Raw genomic sequence first — 23,636 nt, 5'->3', positions numbered from 1 at the left:
CAATTTCCCTACTAATATTGTTGGAATTCACAACTTTAGGTAGGAATTTAAATGAAGTCCGCAAAACCGTCTTATCCTGATGAAAAATCAGAAAAGGAGACTCACGAGATAATTCAGAAAATCTTCTAGCAGAAGAGATGGCCAAAAGAAACAACACTTTCCAAGAAAGCAATTTAATTTCCAAAGAATGCATAGGCTCAAACGGAGGAGCCTGTAAAGCCTTTAAAACTAAATTAAGACTCCAGGGAGGAGAGATTGATTTAATGACAGGCTTGATACGGACCAACGCCTGTACAAAACAATGAATATCAGGAAGTTTAGCAATTTTTCTGTGGAATAAGACAGAAAGAGCAGAAATTTGTCCTTTCAAAGAACTTGCAGACAAACCCTTATCCAAACCATCCTGAAGAAACTGTAAAATTCTTGGAATTCTAAAAGAATGCCAAGTGAATTTGTGAGAAGAACACCATGAAATGTAGATCTTCCAAACTCAATAATAAATCTTTCTAGAAACAAATTTACGAGCCTGCAACATAGTTTTAATTACCGAGTCCGAGAAACCTCTATGACTAAGCACTAAGCGTTCAATCTCCATACCCTCAAATTTAATGATTTGAGATCCTGATGGAAAAACGGACCTTGAGATAGAAGGTCTGGTCTTAACGGAAGAGGCCAAGATTGGCAACTGGACATCCGAACAAGATCCGCATACCAAAACCTGTGTGGCCATGCTGGAGCCACCAGCAGCACAAACGATTGCTCCATGATGATTTTGGAAATCACTCTTGGGAGAAGAACTAGAGGCGGAAAAAGATAGGCAGGTTGATAACTCCAAGGAAGTGTCAATGCATTCACTGCCTCCGCCTGAGGATCCCTGGACCTGGACAGGTACCTGGGAAGTTTCTTGTTTAGATGAGAAGCCATCAGATCTATTTCTGGAAGCCCCCACATCTGAACAATTTGAAAAAACACATCTGGGTGAAGAGACCACTCTCCAGGATGTAAAGTCTGACGACTGAGATAATCCGCTTCCCAATTGTCTATACCTGGGATATGGATTGCAGAAATTAGACAGGAGCTGGATTCAGCTCAGGCAAGTATTCGAGATACTTCTTTCATCACCCTGATGATTGACATATGCCACAGTTGTGATATTGTCTGAGAGACAATGTTCTGAATCCAATGATTTTGGACTGTATTTATCCAAACATCCTTGAAAAATTTTAATCTGCCCCCTACCAGCTGAGCTGGAATGAGGGCCGCACCTTCATGCGGACTTGGGGGCTGGTTTAGATCTCTTAAATGGCTTGGATTTATTCCAGACTGAGGAAGGCTTATAATTGGAAACAGATTCCTTAGGGGAAGGATTAGGTTTCTGTTCCTTATTCTGTCGAAAGGAACGGAAATGGTTAGAAGCTTTAAATTTACCCTTAGATTTTTTATCCTGAGGTAAAAAAGCCCCCTTCCCCCCAGTAACAGTTGAAATTATAGAATCCAACTGAGAACCAAATAATTACCTTGGAAAGAAAGAGATAGCAACATCGATTTTACTGGGTTCACTGGAATGCGTGAGAGAAAGAAACTTCTCACAGACGGTCTTACTTTGCAACCTATTCTGTACCCTTGAGAAACAATGTTCTGAATCCAATGATTTTGGATTGAATTGATCCAAACATCCTTGTAAAATCTTAGTCTGCCCCCTACCAGCTGTGCTGGAATGAGGGCCTCACCTTCATGCGGACTTGGGGGCTGATTTAGATCTTTTAAATGGCTTGGATTTATTCCAGACTGGAGAAGGCTTCCAATTGGAAACCGTTCCCTTAAGGGAAGGGTCAGGATTCTGTTCCTTATTTTGACGAAAAGAACGAAAACGTTTAGCAGCCTTAAATTTACCCTTAGATTTTTTATCCTGAGGCAAAAAAGCTCCCTTACCCCCAGTGACAGTTGAAATAATAGAATCCAACTGAGAACCAAATAACTTATTACCTTGGAAAGAGAGAGATAGCAACGTTGATTTAGAAGTCATATGAGCATTCCAAGATTTAAGCCATAAAGCTCTTCTAGCTAAAATAGCTAAAGACATATATCTAACATCAATTCTGAGGATATAAAAAATGGCATCACAAACAAAATAGTATCCTTTCTGTAGTATCCGTATAATAGTAATAATAGTATACGTTCTTCAATAGTAGCAATATTGCACTATGTTTTTTATTTCATTTTAGGATATCGGAAGCTATTACACAATCAGGAGTATTCATCTGACAGAAAGGATACTATTATTAACACCTAAAGAGAAACACCTATCAGATTATAGAAGACTATTTGATCTTAGGACATCGTATTATTTGAGGATCACTTAAGGATTTTTTCACACTATAAGAACAGTCACGAAAATCAAGATGTTTTATTGATGCATATGTATTTTTACTGACACTGATATTATCACAATTTTAGGTGTACACCGATTTTTTGTTCAAAGAATTCTTTGTTCACTTTTTCTTCTTTTTTCTATATATTTTTCATACCCCATATATATTTTTTCAGACCCTATTTATTTTTTCACTTTTTATTTTTAAATACATACATATATTTTTGCATTCAATATTTTTTCACTTTTTTGCATTTCCACATTTTTTTTTCTACACATAATATTTGGACACTCATTTGGATACAAGTTTGGGACATATATACTTTTGGACATATAAAATATTGGACATTTTCACCATCCTTTCGGACTAATCTTGGATTTATATTGCTCATAAGATTTATATTGCTCATAAGATTTGGTGTGTTATATTTTGTTTAGATAAGGCTATTCACTTTATATCACTATATTGTTTTCCTTAACCTATATTCTGATATTGCTATTCTTGGGTATCCTCCATGATATAGCTTCCAATTTTTATTATCGTCGCTTATTTTGATTTTAGCAAGATTTTATAAAGCAATTTATAAATCTCATCTCGATTTTAGAAAGAAATTTATAAATCTTTTATTCATTGTCATCATTGTTTTTTAATAAAAAATTTTAATGTTGTCTTTTTTGATAACGTTATATGTACTTTATGTAATTTGATTTAATATGTATACATTTTAATACCTTGTATTTCTTTTGATAAACCATTTGAATATACCATTTGATTCCCCCTTCAGCTTATTATCCCCCCCAGGGATTACCTTAGTGCTCCCCTATTGCCTATTTGTTTCTAAACATATATTTAGAACTTTATATACAAAGTGCCAAACCATAGCCGAGTGTCTTAAATAAATGAAACATACCCAAAAGACACTCATCCACATATAGCAGATAGCCAAACCAGTACTGAAACGAGAATCAGTAGAGGTAATGGTATATAAGAGTATATCGTCGATCTGAAAAGGGAGGTAGGAGATGAATCTCTACGACCGATAACAGAGTACCTATGAAATAGATCCCCGTTAGGATGACCATTGTATTCAATATGTGATACTCCCTTCACATCCCTCTGACATTCACTGTACTCTGAGAGGAATCAGGCTTCAAAATGCTGAGAAGCGCATGTCAACGTAGAAATCTTACCACAAACTTACTTCACCACCTCCATAGGAGGCAAAGTTTGTAAAACTGAATTGTGGGTGTGGTGAGGGGTGTATTTATAGGCATTTTGAGGTTTGGGAAACTTTGCCCCTCCTGGTAGGATTGTATATCCCCCATACGTCACTAGCTCATGGACTCTTGCCAATTACATGAAAGAAAACTTGGTAATGCTAAATGGTTCTAGATTTCAGGCAGTCATTCAGTGCAAAATATCTTCAAACAAGAATTATAATTTTATTTATAATTATAGTTTTGATCCCCTGAAAATGGGGGACTTTATATGAATACTGTTGTAAATCTTAACAATTCATTGATATAATAATTTTGTTAAACTCGTCTGCATTTCAATCATATTTTAATTTCTTTATTTAAATATCATTGGAGTGGTGTACAGAGCAAAAATTATGAAGATTGTGTAACTGTCCAAATACTCATGGACCTAACTGTATACAGCTCCTATATAACTGACATTTTAGCCAATGAAAGTCCCAACCCCATGCTAGTAGAATGCATCATAAAAAAGTGTGTTGTATTCATTATACTACAGGGGTATCTATAGTATTATTTATCTAACACCACACATAAAAAAATCTTTGCGGTTGTAGACCATTTACTAAAGTGGGTTTAACATCTACTATTCGAGTTTTCTCGTGTATGAATGTTCTGATGTTTAATAAGATTTGCTTTTTGGTTAAAACATTTCCCACAGTCAGAACATAAGAATGCTTTCTCTCCTGTATGTATTTTCTGATGCGTAATAAGGTTTGATTTCAATGTAAAACATTTTCCACATTCATTACACAAGAATACTTTCTCTCCTGTATGAAATTTTTGATGATTAACAAGATCTGCCTCCAAAGTAAAACTTTTTCCACATTCAGAACATGAAAATTTCTCACGCAGATGTATTTTCTGATGAGCAATAAGATTTGCTTTCTGGTTACAACATTTCCCACATTCAGAACATGAAAATACTTTCTCTCCAGTATGAATTTTCAAATGTGTATTAAGATGTGATTTCTGTGTAAAACATTTCCCACATATAGGACAGGAACATGATTTCTTACGCTTATGTATTTTCTGATGAGCAATAAGTTTTGACTTCTGGTTAAAACTTGTCCCACATTCAGAACATGAAACTTCTTCTTCTGCATGAATTTGCTGATGTCTAATAAGACATGACTTCAATTCAAACGTTTTCCCACATTCCGAACATGAAAATTCTTTCTCTCCCGTATGAATTTTCTGATGAGTAAGAAGATGTGATTTGTGGGTAAAACTTTTTTCACATACAAAACATAAAAATTGTTTATTCACCACGTGGCTTTGTGGATCTTTAAAGAGACTGAAAGAGTCATCTTCACTCCCGCCTTCACAAGGACTGTCTGATTTCATTGATAGATAAGCTGAAAATAAACACAGTAAGAATAAAGTTATTTGAAATTATGTTAAAATTATCTTTATAAGAAATGTTAGATAACAAAATAACAAGAGTATTGCATTGAGCAATGATCCATTTTTGTTGGACTAACGATACATTTATAAGTTAACACGTTTTCGGAAGTATTCCTTCCTTTTTCATGTTTGAAGCAATATTCAAGTATTGATTCAGACTTGAAAAAGGAAGGAATACTTCCGAAAGCTTGTCAACTTATAAATGTATAGTTAGTCCAATAAAAATAGTATCATTGCTCAATGCAATACTCTTGTTATTTTGTTATCTAAATCACTGGACTAACACAGCTACTCCAATCAACGTAAGAAATGTTACATTGATGCCTTTCATTTGGGTAGGTTAAACAAAATGTAATAATCGGTTTATTTCTATAAAGATAAAACATCAATACTGAAATATGAGGGAGCAATAGGGTGAGTGTGGGTATAAGTGAGTGCTGCTCTTAAATGAATAATTCAGTTACAATATTATCTACACCCCTTCGGGTTTCTTAAGTTTATAAAAAAGACATTTGATTCATATACCGTACATCTGTTTAGTTAAAAAAGGTTACACTGGATAGGATCTGACTTTAAACATGTAAACGTACTGCTAAAGAGAGCCATGTTCAGTTGTGGTTTTGCAGGAATGCAATGGGGGAGCTCAGCATATGTAATTATAGCAGAACCACAATTTTTATAGCATGTGAGATCAATCTCTTTATATTTATCTTTTGCTCTATAGAGGACAAGTAGGAAAGTAAACAAATTGAAAAAACTAAATTTATGCTTACCTGATAAATTACTTTCTTTTACGATATGACGAGTCCACGGATTTCATCCTTACTTGTGGGATATTAACCTCCTGCTAACAGGAAGTGGCAAAGAGCACCACAGCAGAGCTGTATATATAGCCCCTCCCCTTCCCGTCCACCCTCAGTCATTCTGCCGAAGGTATAGGAAGAGAAAAAGGAAAGGCTAAAAGGTGCAGAGGTGACTGAAGTTTACAAAAAATATAAAGAAAAACTGTCTTAAAAAGAACAGGGTGGGCCGTGGACTCGTCATATCGTAGGAAATTAATTTATCAGGTAAGCATAAATTTAGTTTTCTTTTACAAAGATATGACGAGTCCACGGATTTCATCCTTACTTGTGGGAAACCAATACCAAAGCAATAGGACACGGAAGAAAGAGAGAGACAAGACAGGAACCTAAACGGAAGGCACCACTGCTTGAAGAACCTTTCTCCCAAAAATAGCCTCAGAAGAAGCAAAAGTATCAAATTTGGAAAATTTGGAAAAAAGTGTGAAGGGACGACCAAGTCGCAGCCTTACAAATCTGTTCAACAGATGCATCGTTTAAAAGCCCATGTGGAAGTCACAGCCCTATTAGAATGAGCCGTAATTCTTTCAGGAGGCTGCTGTCCAGCAGCCTCATATGCCAGGCGGATGATACTTCTCAGCCAAAAAGAAAGAGAGGTAGCTGTAGCTTTCTGACCCCCACGCTTTCCGGAATAAACAATGAATAATGAAGATGATTGACGGAAAGCCTTAGTTGCCTGTAAGTAAAACTTTAAGGCACGGACCACGTCCAAGTTATGTAACATACGCTCCTTCTTAGAAGGATTAGGACACAAGGAACAACAATTTCCTGATTAATATTCTTATTCGAAACAACCTTAGGAAGAAAACCAGGTTTGGTACGTAAAACCACCTTATCAGAATGAAATATGAGAAGGCGAATCACACTGTAACACTGAAAGCTCAGAAACTCTTCAAGCAGAAGAAATAGCAACCAAAACAAAACTTTCCAAGATAACAGTTTAATATCTATGGAATGCATAGGTTCAAACGGAACCCCTTGAAGAACTCGAAGAACTAAATTCAAACTCCAGGGAGGAGTAATAGGTCTAAATACAGGCTTAATCCTAGATAGAGCCTGACAAAAAGACTGAACATCTGGTACATTTGCCAAACGTTTGTGAAACAGAATTGACAAAGCTAAAAATGTGTCCCTTTAAGGAACTCGCTGATAACCCTTTCTCCAATCCTTCTTGGAGAAAAGACAGAATCCTAGAAATCCTAACCTTACTCCATGAGTAGCCCTTGGATTCACACCAATAAAGATATTTACTCCATATCTTATGATAAATCTTTCTAGTGACAGGCTTTCTAGCCTGTATCACAGTATTAATAACTGAATCGGAGAATCCTCGCTTCGATAAAATCAAGCGTTCAATCTCCACGCAGTCAGCTGCAGAGAAATTAGATTTGAATGTTGAAAATGACCTTGAATGAGAAGGTCCTGTCTCAATGGAAGTTTCCACGGTGGCAGAGAGGAAATGTCTACTAGATCCGCATACCAAGTCCTACGTGGCCACGCAGGCACTATCAGGATCACCGACGCTCTCTCCTGTTTGATTTGAGCAATCACGCGTGGGAGGAGAGGAAACGTTGGAAACACATAAGCTAGGTTGAACGACCAAGGCATCTATCAGTTTGGCCTGAGGATCCCTTGACCGGGATCCGTATCTTGGAAGTTTGGCATTCTGACGGGATGCCATCAAATCCAATTCCGGTCTGCCCCATGTGAGAATCAATGAGGCAAATACCTCCGGGTGAAGTTCCCACTCCCCTGGATGAAAAGTCTGTCGACTTAGAAAATCTGCTTCCCAGTTCTCTACTCCTGGGATGTAGATCGCCGACAGATGACAAGAGTGGGCCTCCGCCCAACTGATTATTTTGGATACCTCTATCATCGCTAAGGAACTCGTTGTTCCCCCCTGATGATTGACATATGCCACAGTTGTGATGTCCGACTGGAATCTGATGAATTTGGCCCAATCCAACTGAGGACACGCCTGAAGCGCATTGAATATTGCTCTCAGTTCCAAACACCCTGAGCCTTCAGGGAGTTCCAAACTGCACCCCAACCCAGAAAGCTGGCATCTGTTGTCACTATGACCCACGAGGGTCTGCGGAAACAAGTTCCTTGGGACAGACGATCCGGCGACAACCACCAAAGAAGAGAATTTCTGGTCTCTTGATCCAGATTTATCTGAGGAGATAAATCTGCATAATCCCCATTCCACTATCCGAGCATGCACAGTTGCAGTGGTCTGAGATGAAAGCGAGCAAACGGAACGATGTCCATTGCCGCTACCATTAATCCAATTACTTCCATACACTGAGCCACTGATGGCCGAGGAATGGACTGAAGTGCTCGGCAAGTATTTAGAATCTTTGTTTTTCTGACCTCCGTCAGAAATATTTTCATGGTTACCGAATCTATCAGAGTTCCCAAGAAAGGAACCCTTGTCTGTGGGACAAGTGAACTCTTCTCTATATTCACCTTCCAACCGTGAGTTCTCAGAAAAGACAAAACTGTGTCCGTGTGAGACTTTGTCAGATGATATGTTGACGCCGGAATCAGAATATCGTCCAGATAAGGCGCCACCGCTATTCCTCGCGGTCTGAGAACCGCCAAAAGAGACCCTAGAACCTTTGTGAAGATTCTGGGTGCCGTGGCTAACCCGAAAGGAAGAGCCACGAACTGATAATGTTTGTCCAAGAAGGCAAACCTTAGAAACCGATGATGATCCTTGTGGATTGGAATATGAAGGTAAGCATCCTTCAAATCCACGGTAGTCATATATTGACCCCACTGATTGACCAATGGATCATTGGTAAAATTGTTCGTATAGTCTCCATCTTGAATGATGGAACTCTTAGAAATTTGTTTAGACACTTGAGATCTAAAATGGGTCTGAACGTTCCCTCTTTTTTGGGAACCACAAATAGGTTTGAGTAAAACCCCAGACCCTGTTCCAATTTTGGAACCGGACAAATTACCACCTTAGTAGAAAGGTCTTTTACACAGCGTAAGAACGCCTCTCTTTTTATCTGGTTTGCAGATAATCTTAAAAGATTAAATCTCCCTCTTGGGAGAAAATCCTTGAATTCCAATTGATAACCGTGGATCACTATTTCTAGTGCCCAGGAATCCTGAACATCTCTTGCCCAAGCCTGAGCAAAGAAAGAGAGTCTGCCCCCTACTAGATCTGGTCCCGGATCGGGGGCCACCCCTTCATGCTGACTTAGGACCAGCAGTGGACATTTTGGATTGTTTACCCTTATTATACCCCAGTTCTGATTGGGTCTCCAGATTGACTTAGATTGGATAAAATTCCCTTCCTGCTTTGAAGAGGAAGATGAAGCAGGGGGTCCTCCTTTAAAGTTCTGTAAGGAACGAAAAATATTCTGTTTACCCCTCATTTTAACCGACTTATCCTGAGGTAGGGCATGGCCTTTACCTCCCGTAATATCAGAAATGATTTCCTTCAATTCTGGCCCAAAAAGGGTCTTACCTTTAAAGGGAATAGCTAAAAGCTTATGTTTTGATGACACATCAGCAGACCAAGATTTGAGCCATAATGCTCTACGTGCTAAAATAGCAAATCCTGCATTTTTTGCCGCTAATTTAGCAATTTGAAAAGCGGCATCGGTAATAAAAGAATTAGCTAGCTTGAGAGCCTTAATTCTATCTAAGATGTCATCTAATGGAGTCTCAACCTTAAGAGACTCTTCTAGAGCCTCAAACCAAAAAGCTGCTGCAGTAGTTACTGGAACAATGCAAGCCGTAGGTTGTAAAAGAAACCCCTGATTAACAAATAATTTCTTTAGTAAACCCTCTAACTTCTTATCCATAGGGTCCTTGAAAGCACAACTATCCTTAATGGGTATAGTAGTACGCTTAGCTAGGGAAGATATAGCTCCCTCTACCCTAGGGACCGTTTGCCATGAGTCCCGAATGGTATCTGATATGGGAAACATTTTCTTAAAATTAGGAGAGGGAGAAAACGGTATACCTGGTCTATCCCATTCCTTTCTAATAATTTCCGAAATTCTCTTAGGAACCGGAAAAACATCAGTGTAAGTAGGAACTTCCAAATATTTATCCATTTTACACAACTTCTCTGGAGGAATCACAATAGGATCACAATCATCCAGAGTCACTAAAACCTCCCTAAGTAACAGGCGGAGGTGTTCAAGCTTAAATTTAAATGACATTGCATCTGAATCTGTCTGAGGTAAAACATTCCCTGAATCAGAAATTTCACCCTCAGACAGTAAATCCCTGATCCCCAACTCAGAGCACTGTGAGGGAACATCAGAAATAGCTAATAAAGCATCAGTGGATTCAGTATTTACATTAATACTTGACCTACTGCGTTTACTCTGCAACACTGGTAATTTAGACAAGGGTAGATGACATAACTGCAGCCATCTCCTGCAGAGTAAAGGAATTAGACGCACTAGAAGTACTAGGCGTCGCTTGTGTGGGCGTTAAAGGTTGTGACACTTGAGGAGAATTAGATGGCATATCCTGATTCTCTTCAGACTGAGAATCATCCTTAGGCACACTTTCTTTATTTAAAATAAGCTTTTTACATTGTAAGGCCCTTTCAGTACAAAAGCTACACAATGTTAGAGGGGGTTGCACAATGGCTTCTAAACACATAGAACAATGAAAAACCTCAATGTCAGACATGTTGAACAGACTAGTAATTCCACAAAAGTCGTTTAAACACTTATTTATTGCAAAAAATAAACATTTGAAAAAACGTGTACTGTGCCTTTAAGAAAAGAAAAAGTGAACAATTTTCCAAAATGCTCAAAAAACTTTAAATTAACCCCAAATTCAACCTAATATCGTTGGTTAATCCAAAAATGAATGCACCCAGAAGCAAGGGCAGAAATTAGGCTTTAGAAGTACTAATATCAACAACTAATCAAAAGATAGATAAAAATACCCTCTGCACCCTGTGGCACCTACCTGCCCCCAGGGTACTTCGAAACAAGTTTCCAACCCTTCAGACCAGCTACACAGTCCAGGAGTCTTCCGAGTTAATGCTTGCTGCTGCTTAGCTTGAAGGAAGTGCGCATTTGAGCGTGCAAAACTAAGCTCCACCCCTTAAGGTCAAAGTCAGAGTAGGCCCAAACAAAACCGCATGGGAATGCGGTTTTGCACTACAGTAAAAGTACAAACAGAATACAACCCTCAAACATAAAACAAACAAGTTTAAAATGCCAGAAATAAAAAACGTAACACATCGGTTTTTTTACATTGTCTCCCATGTCACATAATGCCCAAATATCAACTAATGATAAATATAATATAGGGACTACAGTAATATCCCTCATATAAAATAGGATTTACTGCTTACCCCATTCCCATACAGGGAAATAATGCCAGCCAGTTCTGATACACCAAGTCTCCTCAGAAAAAAAAAGCTGCACATACCTTAATGCTGCTTGTAGCATGAAACCGGTCTCCACACTGAAGATGTCTCATGGTTACCTTCAGAAGTCTTTGTGGGAAGCAGTGTGGATCTTCGTTACAACTGCTAAGATCATCAACCTCAGGGCAGAAATCTTCTTCCATATCCCCCTGAGGAAAATAGTATGCACCGGTACCATTTAAAATAAAAAACTTCTTTATTGAAGAAACTAAAACTAACACCTCACTTTACCATGTCTTCCTAGTATAACACAGGCAAAGAGAATGACTGAAGGTGGAGGGGAAGGGCTATATATACAGCTCTTGTGTGGTGCTCTTTGCCACTTCCTGTTAGCAGGAGGTTAATATCCCACAAGTAAGGATGAAATCCGTGGACTCATCATATCTTTGTAAAAGAAACATACGCTAGACTGAAGTTCCAAGGAACGGCCAGAGCATCTAACAGTACAGCCTGAGGATCTCAAGACCGTGACCCATACCTCAGAAGCTTGGCATTCTGACGAGTTGCCATGAGATCCAGCTCCGGCTGCCCCCACTTGAGAATCAAGTTCGAAAATACCTCCTTATGGAGTACCCACTCCCCTGGATGAAAAGTCTGTTGGCTTAGAAAATCCACTTCCCAATTGTCCACCCCTGGAATGTGGATCACAGACAGACAACAATTGTGGGACTCTGCCCACTGAATAATCCTGGCTACCTCTGTCATGGTAAAGGAACTCCAAGTCCCCCCCTGATGATTGATGTAAGCCACGGACGTTATGTTATCCGACTGAAATCTGATAAACTGGACTGAAGCTGAGGCCAGGCCAGGCCAGAACATTGAAGATTGCCCTCAGCTCTAGAATATTTATAGGAAGAACTGACTCCTCCCGAGTCCAAAGACCCTGAGCCTTTAATGAACCCCAGACAGCTCCCCATCCTATGACTGGCATCCATGGTCACAATCACCCAGGTAGGTCTGCGGAAGCAGGTTCCCAGAGAAGATCCTGGGACAACCACCACAGAAGAGTTTCTTATCTCCTGATCAAAAACAATATGTGGAGACAGATCCTCATAATCCCCTTTCCACTGTCTAAGCATGCACAACTGCAGAGGCCTGAGATGGAACCAAGCAAACGGAATAATGTCTATAACTGACACCATCAGATCAATAACCTCCATAAACTGAGCTACTGATGGCCAGGGAAAGGCCTGAAGAATAAGACAAGGATTGAAGATCTTTGATTTTCTGGCCTCTGTCAGAAAAAACTTCATTTCTAGGGAATCTATTATTGTATAATACCACTCCTGTAGCTGGAATCAAGGAACTTTTTCCTAAATTCAACTTCCTAACGTGGGAGCGCAGAAAAGACAACAATATATCTGTGAGGGAGCTTGCTTGTTGAAGAGATGGCGCCTGAACCAGAAAAATTGTCCAGATAAGGCGCCACTCAACACCCTGTAACCAAAGAACTGCCAAAAATGCTCCCAGAACCTTCGAAAAAAATCATGGGAGCCTTAGCAAGACCAAATGGAAAGACCACAAGCTGAAAATGTTTGTCTAGAAACGCAAATCTTAAAAACTTTAAATAATCCTTGTGGATAGGAAAATGCAGATACACATCCTTTAAATCCACTGTGGTCATGAACTGACCCTCCTGAACTAAAGGAAGAATAGAACAAACAGTCTCCATCTTGAAAGACGGAACTCTGAGAAACTTGTTCACACTCTTGAAATCTAGAATAGAACTGAATGTTTCCTCTCTTTTGGGAACTACGAACAGATTTGAATAAAAACCCAGACACTGCTCCTGAAAAGGAACTGGAACTATTACTCCCATATCGGAAAGATCCTGGACACAACAGAAGAACGTCTCTCTTTATATGGTTTACAGATAACCTGGAGAGAAGAAACCTGCCCCTGGGATAAGTTCTAAACTCTAGCTTGTAACCCTGGGATACAGTGTTCACCACCCAGAACATCCCGAACCCATGCCTGAGTGAAAAAGAAAATCTGCTCCCCACAAGATCCGCTCCCGGGTCGGGGGCAGTCCCTTCATGCTGACTTTGAGTCAGTAAAAGGCTTTATAAATTGCTTCCCCTTATTCCAGGAATGATTGGACTTCCAGGAAGACTTAGAATGCTCCTGTTTGGAAGAGGAAGGTTTAGCTGAGAAGTTCCGAAAGGAAAGAAAATTATTTTGACGCTTTTGTATATGTCTTTTATCCTGAAAAACATAATTTATGTAAGAACTTACCTGATAAATTCATTTCTTTCATATTGGCAAGAGTCCATGAGCTAGTGACATCTGGGATATACAATCCTACCAGGAGGGGCAAAGTTTCCCAAACCTCAAAATGCCTATAAATACACCCTTCACCACACCCACAATTCAGTTTAACGAATAGCCAAGCAGTGGGGTGATAAAGAAAGGAGTAGAAAGAATCAACAAAGGAAATTTGGAAATAATTGTGCTTTATACAAAAAAATCATAACCACCATAAAAAGGGTGGGCCTCATGGACTCTTGCCAATATGAAAGAAATTAATTTATCAGGTAAGTTCTTACATAATGTTTTCTTTCATGTAATTGGCAAGAGTCCATGAGCTAGTAACGTATGGGATATCAATACCCAAGATGTGGAGTCTTTCACTCAAGAGTCACTAGAGAGGGAGGGAATAAAAATAAAAACAGCCATATTCCGCTGAAAACATTAGTCCACAACCCAAAAAAACAACATAATTTATGTAAGAACTTACCTGATAAATTCATTTCTTACATATTAGCAAGAGTCCATGAGCTAGTGACGTATGGGATATACATTCCTACCAGGAGGGGCAAAGTTTCCCAAACCTCAAAATGCCTATAAATACACCCCTCACCACACCCACAAATCAGTTTAACGAATAGCCAAGAAGTGGGGTGATAAGAAAAAAGTGCGAAAGCATAAAAAATAAGGAATTGGAATAATTGTGCTTTATACAAAACAATCATAACCACCACAAAAAGGGCGGGCCTCATGGACTCTTGCTAATATGAAAGAAATTAATTTATCAGGTAAGTTCTTACATAAATTATGTTTTCTTTCATGTAATTAGCTAGAGTCCATGAGCTAGTGACGTATGGGATAATGAATACCCAAGATGTGGATCTTCCACGCAAGAGTCACTAGAGAGGGAGGGATAAAATAAAAACAGCCAATTCCGCTGAAAAATAATCCACACCCAAAACAAAGTTTAAATCTTATAATGAAAAAAACTGAAATTATAAGCAGAAGAATCAAACTGAAACAGCTGCCTGAAGTACTTTTCTACCAAAAACTGCTTCAGAAGAAGAAAACACATCAAAATGGTAGAATTTAGTAAAAGTATGCAAAGAAGACCAAGTTGCTGCTTTACAAATCTGATCAACCGAAGCTTCATTCTTAAATGCCCAGGAAGTAGAGACTGACCTAGTCGAATGAGCTGTAATCCTTTGAGGCGGAGTTCTACCCGACTCAACATAAGCATGATGAATCAAAGACTTTAACCAAGATGCCAAAGAAATGGCAGAAGCCTTCTGACCTTTCCTAGAACCAGAAAAGATAACAAATAGACTAGAAGTCTTTCGGAAATCTTTAGTAGCTTCAACATAATATTTCAAAGCTCTAACTACATCCAAAGAATGCAACGACCTTTCCTTAGAGTTCTTAGGATTAGGACACAATGAAGGAACCACAATTTCTCTACTAATGTTGTTAGAATTCACAACCATAGGTAAAAATTTAAATGAAGTTCTCAACACCGCCTTATCCTGATGAAAAATCAGAAAAAACATAATTTATGCTTACCTGATAAATTTATTTCTCTTGTAGTGTGTTCAGTCCACGGGTCATCCATTACTTATAGGATATATTCTCCTTCCCAACAGGAAGTTGCAAGAGGATCACTCAAGCAGAGCTGCTATATAGCTCCTCCCCTCACATGTCATATCCAGTCATTCGACCGAAACAAGACGAGAAAGGAGAAACTATAAGGTGCAGTGGTGACTGGAGTTATAATTTTAAAATTTAGAACCTGCCTGAAAAAGACAGGGTGGGCCGTGGACTGAACACACTACAAGAGAAATAAATTTATCAGGTAAGCATAAATTATGTTTTCTCTTGTTAAGTGTGTTCAGTCCACGGGTCATCCATTACTTATGGGATACCAATACCAAAGCTAAGTACACGGATGATGGGAGGGACAAGGCAGGAACATTAAACAGAAGGAACCACTGCCTGTAGAACCTTTCTCCCAAAACCAGCCTCCGAAGAAGCGAAAGTGTCAAATTTGTAAAATTTGGAAAAAGTATGAAGTGAAGACCAAGTTGCAGCCTTGCAAATCTGTTCAACAGAGGCCTCATTCTTAAAGGCCCAGGTGGAAGCCACAGCTCTGGTGGAATGAGCTGTAATTCTTTCAGGAGGCTGCTGTCCAGCAGTCTCATAGGCTAAACGTATTATGCTACGAAGCCAAAAAGAGAGAGAGGTAGCCGAAGCATTTTGACCTCTCCTCTGTCCAGAGTAAACGACAAACAGAGAAGAAGTTTGTCGAAAATCTTTAGTTGCCTGTAAGAGCACGGACCACGTCTAGATTATGCAAAAGACGTTCCTTCTTTGAAGAAGGATTAGGACATAATGATGGAACAACAATCTCTTGATTGATATTCCTGTTAGAAACAACCTTAGGTAAAAAACCCAGGTTTAGTACGCAGAACTACCTTGTCTGAATGAAAGATCAGATAAGGAGAATCACAATGTAAGGCAGATAACTCAGAGACTCTTCGAGCCGAGGAAATAGCCATCAAAAACAGAACTTTCCAAGATAAAAGCTTAATATCAATGGAATGAAGGGGTTCAAACGGAACACCCTGAAGAACTTTAAGAACCAAGTTTAAGCTCCACGGAGGAGCAACAGCTTTAAACACAGGCTTAATTCTAGCCAAAGCCTGACAAAAGGCCTGGACGTCTGGATGCTCTGCCAGACGTTTGTGTAAAAGAATAGACAGAGCTGAAATCTGTCCCTTTAGCGAACTAGCGGATAAACCCTTTTCTGAACCCTCTTGTAGAAAATCTAATATCCTAGGAATCCTAACCTTACTCCATGAGTAACTATTGGATTCGCACCAATATAAATATTTACACCATATCTTGTGGTAAATTTTTCTTGTCACAGGTTTCCGAGCCTGTATTAATGTATCAATAACCGAATCCGAAAACCCACGCTTTGATAGAATCAAGCGTTCAATTTCCAGGCAGTCAGCCTCAAAGAAATTAGGTTTGGATGGTTGAAAGGACCCTGAATTAGAAGGTCCTGCCTCAGAGGAAGAGACCATGGTGGACAGGACGACATGTCCACTAGGTCTGCATACCAGGTCCTGCGTGGCCACGCAGGCGCTATTAGAATTACCGATGCCCTCTCCTGTTTGATCCTGGCAATCAGCCGAGGTAGCAACGGAAATGGTGGAAACACATAAGCTATGTTGAAAACCCAAGGGGCTGCTAATGCATCTACCAGCACCGCTCCCGGGTCCCTGGACCCGTAACAAGGAAGCTTCGCGTTCTGGCGAGATGCCATGAGATCCAGATCCGGTTTGCCCCAACGACGAATCAGTTGAGCAAATACCTCCGGGTGAAGTTCCCACTCTCCCGGATGAAAAGTCTGGCGACTTAGGAAATCCGCCTCCCAGTTCTCTACGCCTGTGATGTGAATCGCTGACAGGTGGCAAGAGTGAGACTCTGCCCAGCGAATTATCTTCGAGACTTCCAACATCGCTAGGGAACTCCTGGTTCCCCCCTGATGATTGATGTAAGCCACAGTCGTGATATTGTCCGACTGAAATCTGATGAACCTCAGCTTTGCTAACTGAGGCCAAGCTAGAAGAGCATTGAATATTGCTCTTAATTCTAGAATGTTTATTGGGAGGAGTTTCTCCTCCTGAGTCCACGATCCCTGAGCCTTCAGGGAATTCCAGACTGCTCCCCAGCCTAGAAGGCTGGCATCCGTTGTTACAATCGTCCAATCTGGCCTGCGAAAGGTCATTCCTTTGGACAGATGAACCGGTGACAACCACCAGAGAAGCGAATCTCTGGTCTCCTGGTCCAGATTTAGCAAAGGGGACAGATCTGAGTAATCCCCGTTCCATTGACTGAGCATGCATAGTTGCAGCGGTCTGAGATGCAGGCGCGCAAATTGCACTATGTCCATTGCCGCGACCATTAAGCCGATTACCTCCATGCACTGAGCTACTGATGGGCTTGGAATGGAATGAAGGACACGGCAAGCATTGAGAATCTTTGATAACCTGGACTCCGTCAGGTAAATCTTCATCTCTACAGAATCTATAAGAGTCCCTAGAAAAGGAACCCTTGTGAGTGGTAACAGAGAACTCTTTTCCACGTTCACTTTCCACCCATGCGACCTCAGAAATGCTAGAACTATCTCTGTATGAGACCTTGCATTCTGAAAACTTGACGCTTGTATCAGAATGTCGTCTAGGTACGGAGCCACCGCTATGCCTCGTGGTCTTAGTACCGCCAGAAGTGAGCCCAGAACCTTCGTAAAAATTCTCGGGGCCGTGGCTAACCCGAAGGAAAGAGCCACAAATTGGTAATGCCTGTCTAGAAAGGCAAACCTCAGGTACCGATAATGATCTTTGTGAATCGGTATATGAAGGTAAGCATCCTTTAAGTCCACCGTGGTCATATATTGACCCTCTTGGATCATGGGTAGGATGGTTCGAATGGTTTCCATCTTGAACGATGGTACCCTTAGGAATTTGTTTAGGATTTTTAAGTCCAAGATTGGTCTGTAGGTTCCCTCTTTTTTGGGAACCACAAATAGATTTGAGTAAAATCCTTGTCCCTGTTCCGATCGCGGAACTGAGTGGATCACCCCCATGAGTAAGAGGTCTTGTACACATTGTAGAAATGCCTCTCTCTTTACTAGGTTCGTTGATAACCTCGAAAGATGGAACCTCCCTTGTGGAGGAGAGGTTTTGAAATCCAGAAGGTATCCCTGAGATATAATCTTTAACGTCCAGGGATCCTGCACATCTCTTGCCCAAGCCTGGGCAAAGAGAGAAAGTCTGCCCCCCACTAAATCCGTCTCTGGATAGGGGGCCCTGACTTCATGCTGTCTTAGGGGCTGGGGTAGGCTTTCTGGCCTGCTTGCCCTTGTTCCATGACTGGTTGCCTTTCCAACCTTGTCTGTAACGAGCAGTAGTTCCTTCCTGTTTTGGAGCGGAGGAAATCGATGCTGCTCCTGCCTTGAAGTTACGAAAGGCACGAAAATTAGACTGTTTAAAACAGACTTAGTAATGAAACTAACAAGCTTGGAAATCACTTCAATAAGTTTACAAGCAATATAAAAAACGCTGCAGCGCTTCAAAAATACAGATATAATTAAACAATTCTTAACAAGAAGTGTATTATTAGCAGAGGATTGCACCCATTAGCAAAAGGATGATTAACCCCTCAATACCCAAAACGGATAAAACAGATATCAATTAAGATTTAACGCTTTTAATCACAGTCAGCACACTGTCACAGATCTGCTGTGACTGATTACCTCCCTCACAAATGAAGTTTGCAGACCCCTGAGCTCTCTAGAGACGTCCTGGATCAAGGAGGAAGAAGCAGAAAGACTGTGCAATAATTTTAACTGCGCAACAAGGCGCTAAAACAAGGGCCCTCCCACTCCAATCACAACAGTGGGAGCCCTGATATAACGGTTTCCATGCAGAAAAATATGTTAGCCATGTGGAATAAAATCATGCCCAAAGCGATTTATCACCAAAGTACCTCACAAAAACAAATAACATGCCAGTAAACGTTTTATTAAAAACAACATTTGTCAATGTCATGCAAAGCTATCACTAAGCCTGCTACCAGTCGCTACCACTGCAGAGAAGGCTTAAGTATTATTTCAGTGTTAACAGTATTTTCTCAGTCAAATTCTAGTCCCTAGAATATAACTAGACTGCGCATACATTTATCAGCCTGATACCAGTTGCTACTACTGCATTTAAGGCTGTACTTACATCATATGGTAACAGCAGTATTTTCTTAGTCAATTCAATTCCCAGAAAATAAAGTACTGCACATACCTCATTTGCGGAGGACCACGCATGCTATTCCCAGTTTCTGAAGTTACCCCACTCCTCAGAATGTTGAGAACAGCCAGTGGATCTTAGTTACGCCTGCTAAGATCATAGATAAATAACGCAGGCAGTTTCTTCTTCCAAATACTGCCTGAGATAGAAAAACAGCACAATCCGGTGCCATTTAAAATAACAAACTTTTGATTGAAGAATAGTTAAGTAAAAACGCCAGCTCCTCTCGCGACCTCCTTCATTGTTGAGGGTTGCAAGAGAATGACTGGATATGACATGTGAGGGGAGGAGCTATATAGCAGCTCTGCTTGGGTGATCCTCTTGCAACTTCCTGTTGGGAAGGAGAATATATCCCATAAGTAATGGATGACCCGTGGACTGAACACACTTAACAAGAGAAACATAATTTATGCTTACCTGATAAATTTATTTCTCTTGTAGTGTGTTCAGTCCACGGGTCATCCATTACTTATGGGATATATTCTCCTTCCCAACAGGAAGTTGCAAGAGGATCACCCAAGCAGAGCTGCTATATAGCTCCTCCCCTCACATGTCATATCCAGTCATTCGACCGAAACAAGACGAGAAAGGAGAAACTATAAGGTGCAGTGGTGACTGGAGTTATAATTTTAAAATTTAGAACCTGCCTGAAAAAGACAGGGCGGGCCGTGGACTGAACACACTACAAGAGAAATAAATTTATCAGGTAAGCATAAATTATGTTTTCTCTTGTTAAGTGTGTTCAGTCCACGGGTCATCCATTACTTATGGGATACCAATACCAAAGCTAAGTACACGAATGATGGGAGGGACAAGGCAGGAACATTAAACAGAAGGAACCACTGCCTGTAGAACCTTTCTCCCAAAACCAGCCTCCGAAGAAGCGAAAGTGTCAAATTTGTAAAATTTGGAAAAAGTATGAAGTGAAGACCAAGTTGCAGCCTTGCAAATCTGTTCAACAGAGGCCTCATTCTTAAAGGCCCAGGTGGAAACCACAGCTCTGGTGGAATGAGCTGTAATTCTTTCAGGAGGCTGCTGTCCAGCAGTCTCATAGGCTAAACGTATTATGCTACGAAGCCAAAAAGAGAGAGGGGTAGCCGAAGCATTTTGACCTCTCCTCTGTCCAGAGTAAACGACAAACAGAGAAGAAGTTTGTCGAAAATCTTTAGTTGCCTGTAAGTAGAACTTCAGAGCACGGACCACGTCTAGATTATGCAAAAGACGTTCCTTCTTTGAAGAAGGATTAGGACATAATGATGGAACAACAATCTCTTGATTGATATTCCTGTTAGAAACAACCTTAGGTAAAAAACCCAGGTTTAGTATGCAGAACTACCTTGTCTGAATGAAAGATCAGATAAGGAGAATCACAATGTAAGGCAGATAACTCAGAGACTCTTCGAGCCGAGGAAATAGCCATCAAAAACAAAACTTTCCAAGATAAAAGCTTAATATCAATGGAATGAATGGGGTTCAAACGGAACACCCTGAAGAACTTTAAGAACCAAGTTTAAGCTCCACGGAGGAGCAACAGCTTTAAACACAGGCTTAATTCTAGCCAAAGCCTGACAAAAGGCCTTTGGTTTGGCCCTGTCCTGAGGAAGGGCGTGGCCCTTACCTCCCGTAATGTCAGCAATAATTTCCTTCAAGCCGGGCCCGAATAAGGTCTGCCCTTTGAAAGGAATGTTAAGTAGTTTAGACTTGGAAGTTACATCCGCTGACCAGGATTTAAGCCAGAGCGCTCTGCGCGCCTGTATGGCGAATCCTGAATTTTTAGCCGTAAGTTTGGTTAGATGTACTACGGCATCTGAAACAAACGCATTAGCTTGCTTAAGGGTTCTAACTTTGCTCAAGGCCTCATCTAACGGCTCTGTGCGAATCGCCTCTTCCAGAGACTCAAACCAGAATGCCGCTGCAGCCGTGACAGGCGCAATGCATGCAAGAGGCTGCAATATAAAACCCTGTTGAACAAACATTTTCTTAAGATAACCCTCTAATTTTTTATCCATTGGATCTGAGAAAGCACAGCTATCCTCCACCGGGATAGTGGTACGCTTGGCTAATGTAGAAACTGCTCCCTCCACCTTAGGGACCGTCTGCCATAAGTCTCGTGTGGTGGCGTCTATAGGGAACATTTTTCTAAATATCGGGGGAGGGGAAAAAGGCACACCGGGTCTATCCCACTCCTTACTTATAATTTCTGTAAGTCTTTTTGGTATAGGAAAAACGTCAGTACACACCGGTACCGCATAGCATCTATCCAACCTACACAATTTCTCTGGAATTGCCACCGTGTCGCAATCATTCAGAGCCACTAATACCTCCCCTAGTAACACACGGAGGTTCTCAAGCTTAAATTTAAAATTTGAAATTTCTGAATCCGGTCTCCCCGGATCAGAACCGTCACCGACAGAATGAAGTTCACCGTCCTCATGTTCTGCAAATTGTGACGCAGTATCAGACATGGCTCTCGTGTCATCAGCGCGCTCTGTCCTTAACCCAGAGCTATCGCGTTTGCCCCTTAATTCGGGCATATTATATAATACTTCTTTCATAACATTAGCCATATCATGTAAAGTGATTTGTAAGGGCCTAGATGTACTAGGTGTCTCAAACCTACGCATCTCCCGAGCGGGAGACGCAGGTACTGACACGTGAGGAGAGTTAGGCGGCATAACTTCCCCCTCGTTGTCTGGTGATAGCTTCTTTATCGGTACAGATTGACTTTTATTCAAAGTAATATCAATACAATTGGTACACATCGTTCTATTGGGCTCCACATTGGCTTTTGAACATGATGAACAAACAGTTTCCTCTGAATCAGACATGTTTAAAACAGACTTAGCAATGAAACTAACAAGCTTGGAAATCACTTTCAATAAGTTTACAAGCAATATAAAAAACGCTGCAGCGCTTCAAAAATACAGATATAATTAAACAATTCTTAACAAGAAGTGTATTATTAGCAGAGGATTGCACCCATTAGCAAAAGGATGATTAACCCCTCAATACCCAAAACGGATAAAACAGATATCAATTAAGATTTAACGCTTTTAATCACAGTCAGCACACTGTCACAGATCTGCTGTGACTGATTACCTCCCTCACAAATGAAATTTGCAGACCCCTGAGCTCTCTAGAGACGTCCTGGATCAAGGAGGAAGAAGCAGAAAGACTGTGCAATAATTTTAACTGCGCAACAAGGCGCTAAAACAAGGGCCCTCCCACTCCAATCACAACAGTGGGAGCCCTGATATAACGGTTTCCATGCAGAAAAATATGTTAGCCATTTGGAAAAAAATCATGCCCAAAGCGATTTATCACCAAAGTACCTCACAAAAACGAATAACATGCCAGTAAACGTTTTATTAAAAACAACATTTTTCAATGTCATGCAAAGCTATCACTTAGTCTGCTACCAGTCGCTACCACTGCAGAGAAGGCTTAAGTATTATTTCAGTGTTAACAGTATTTTCTCAGTCAAATTCTAGTCCCTAGAATATAACTCGACTGCGCATACATTTATCAGCCTGATACCAGTTGCTACTACTGCATTTAAGGCTGTACTTACATCATATGGTAACAGCAGTATTTTCTTAGTCAATTCCATTCCCAGAAAATAAAGTACTGCACATACCTCATTTGCGGAGGACCCCGCATGCTATTCCCAGTTTCTGAAGTTACCCCACTCCTCAGAATGTCAAGAACAGCCAGTGGATCTTAGTTACGCCTGCTAAGATCATAGATAAAAAACGCAGGCAGTTTCTTCTTCCAAATACTGCCTGAGATAGAAAAACAGCACACTCCGGTGCCATTTAAAATAACAAACTTTTGATTGAAGAATAGTTAAGTAAAAACTCCAGCTCCTCTCGCGACCTCCTTCTTTGTTGAGGGTTGCAAGAGAATGACTGGATATGACATGTGAGGGGAGGAGCTATATAGCAGCTCTGCTTGGGTGATCCTCTTGCAACTTCCTGTTGGGAAGGAGAATATATCCCATAAGTAATGGATGACCCGTGGACTGAACACACTTAACAAGAGAAAGGAGACTCACAAGAAAGAGCAGATAATTCAGAAACTCTTCTAACAGAAGAGATGGCCAAAAGAAACAAAACTTTCCAAGAAAGTAATTTAATATCCAGCGAATGCATAGGTTCAAACGGAGGAGCTTGAAGAGCCTCCAGAACCAAATTCAAACTCCAAGGAGGAGAAAT

General features: G+C 40.4%; 1 protein-coding gene across 2 annotated transcripts in view; it reads right to left on the bottom strand.

Moving 5' to 3' along the window:
- Positions 1-3,922: 3,922 nt before the first annotated feature.
- Positions 3,923-23,636, bottom strand: part of LOC128657315 (zinc finger protein 3 homolog) — a 188,547-nt gene continuing 168,833 nt past the window's right edge. For both annotated transcript variants that reach the window (XM_053711610.1, XM_053711611.1), the window contains one exon: positions 3,923-4,986. In XM_053711610.1, the coding sequence (XP_053567585.1) occupies positions 4,205-4,986 (782 nt within the window). In that variant the 3' untranslated portion in view covers positions 3,923-4,204. The remainder of the gene's footprint in view (positions 4,987-23,636) is intronic.

This window comes from Bombina bombina, chromosome 4, assembly GCF_027579735.1.
Source record: "Bombina bombina isolate aBomBom1 chromosome 4, aBomBom1.pri, whole genome shotgun sequence".
Taxonomy (NCBI): domain Eukaryota; kingdom Metazoa; phylum Chordata; class Amphibia; order Anura; family Bombinatoridae; genus Bombina; species Bombina bombina.
This window is presented reverse-complemented; position numbering and strand designations above follow the sequence as displayed.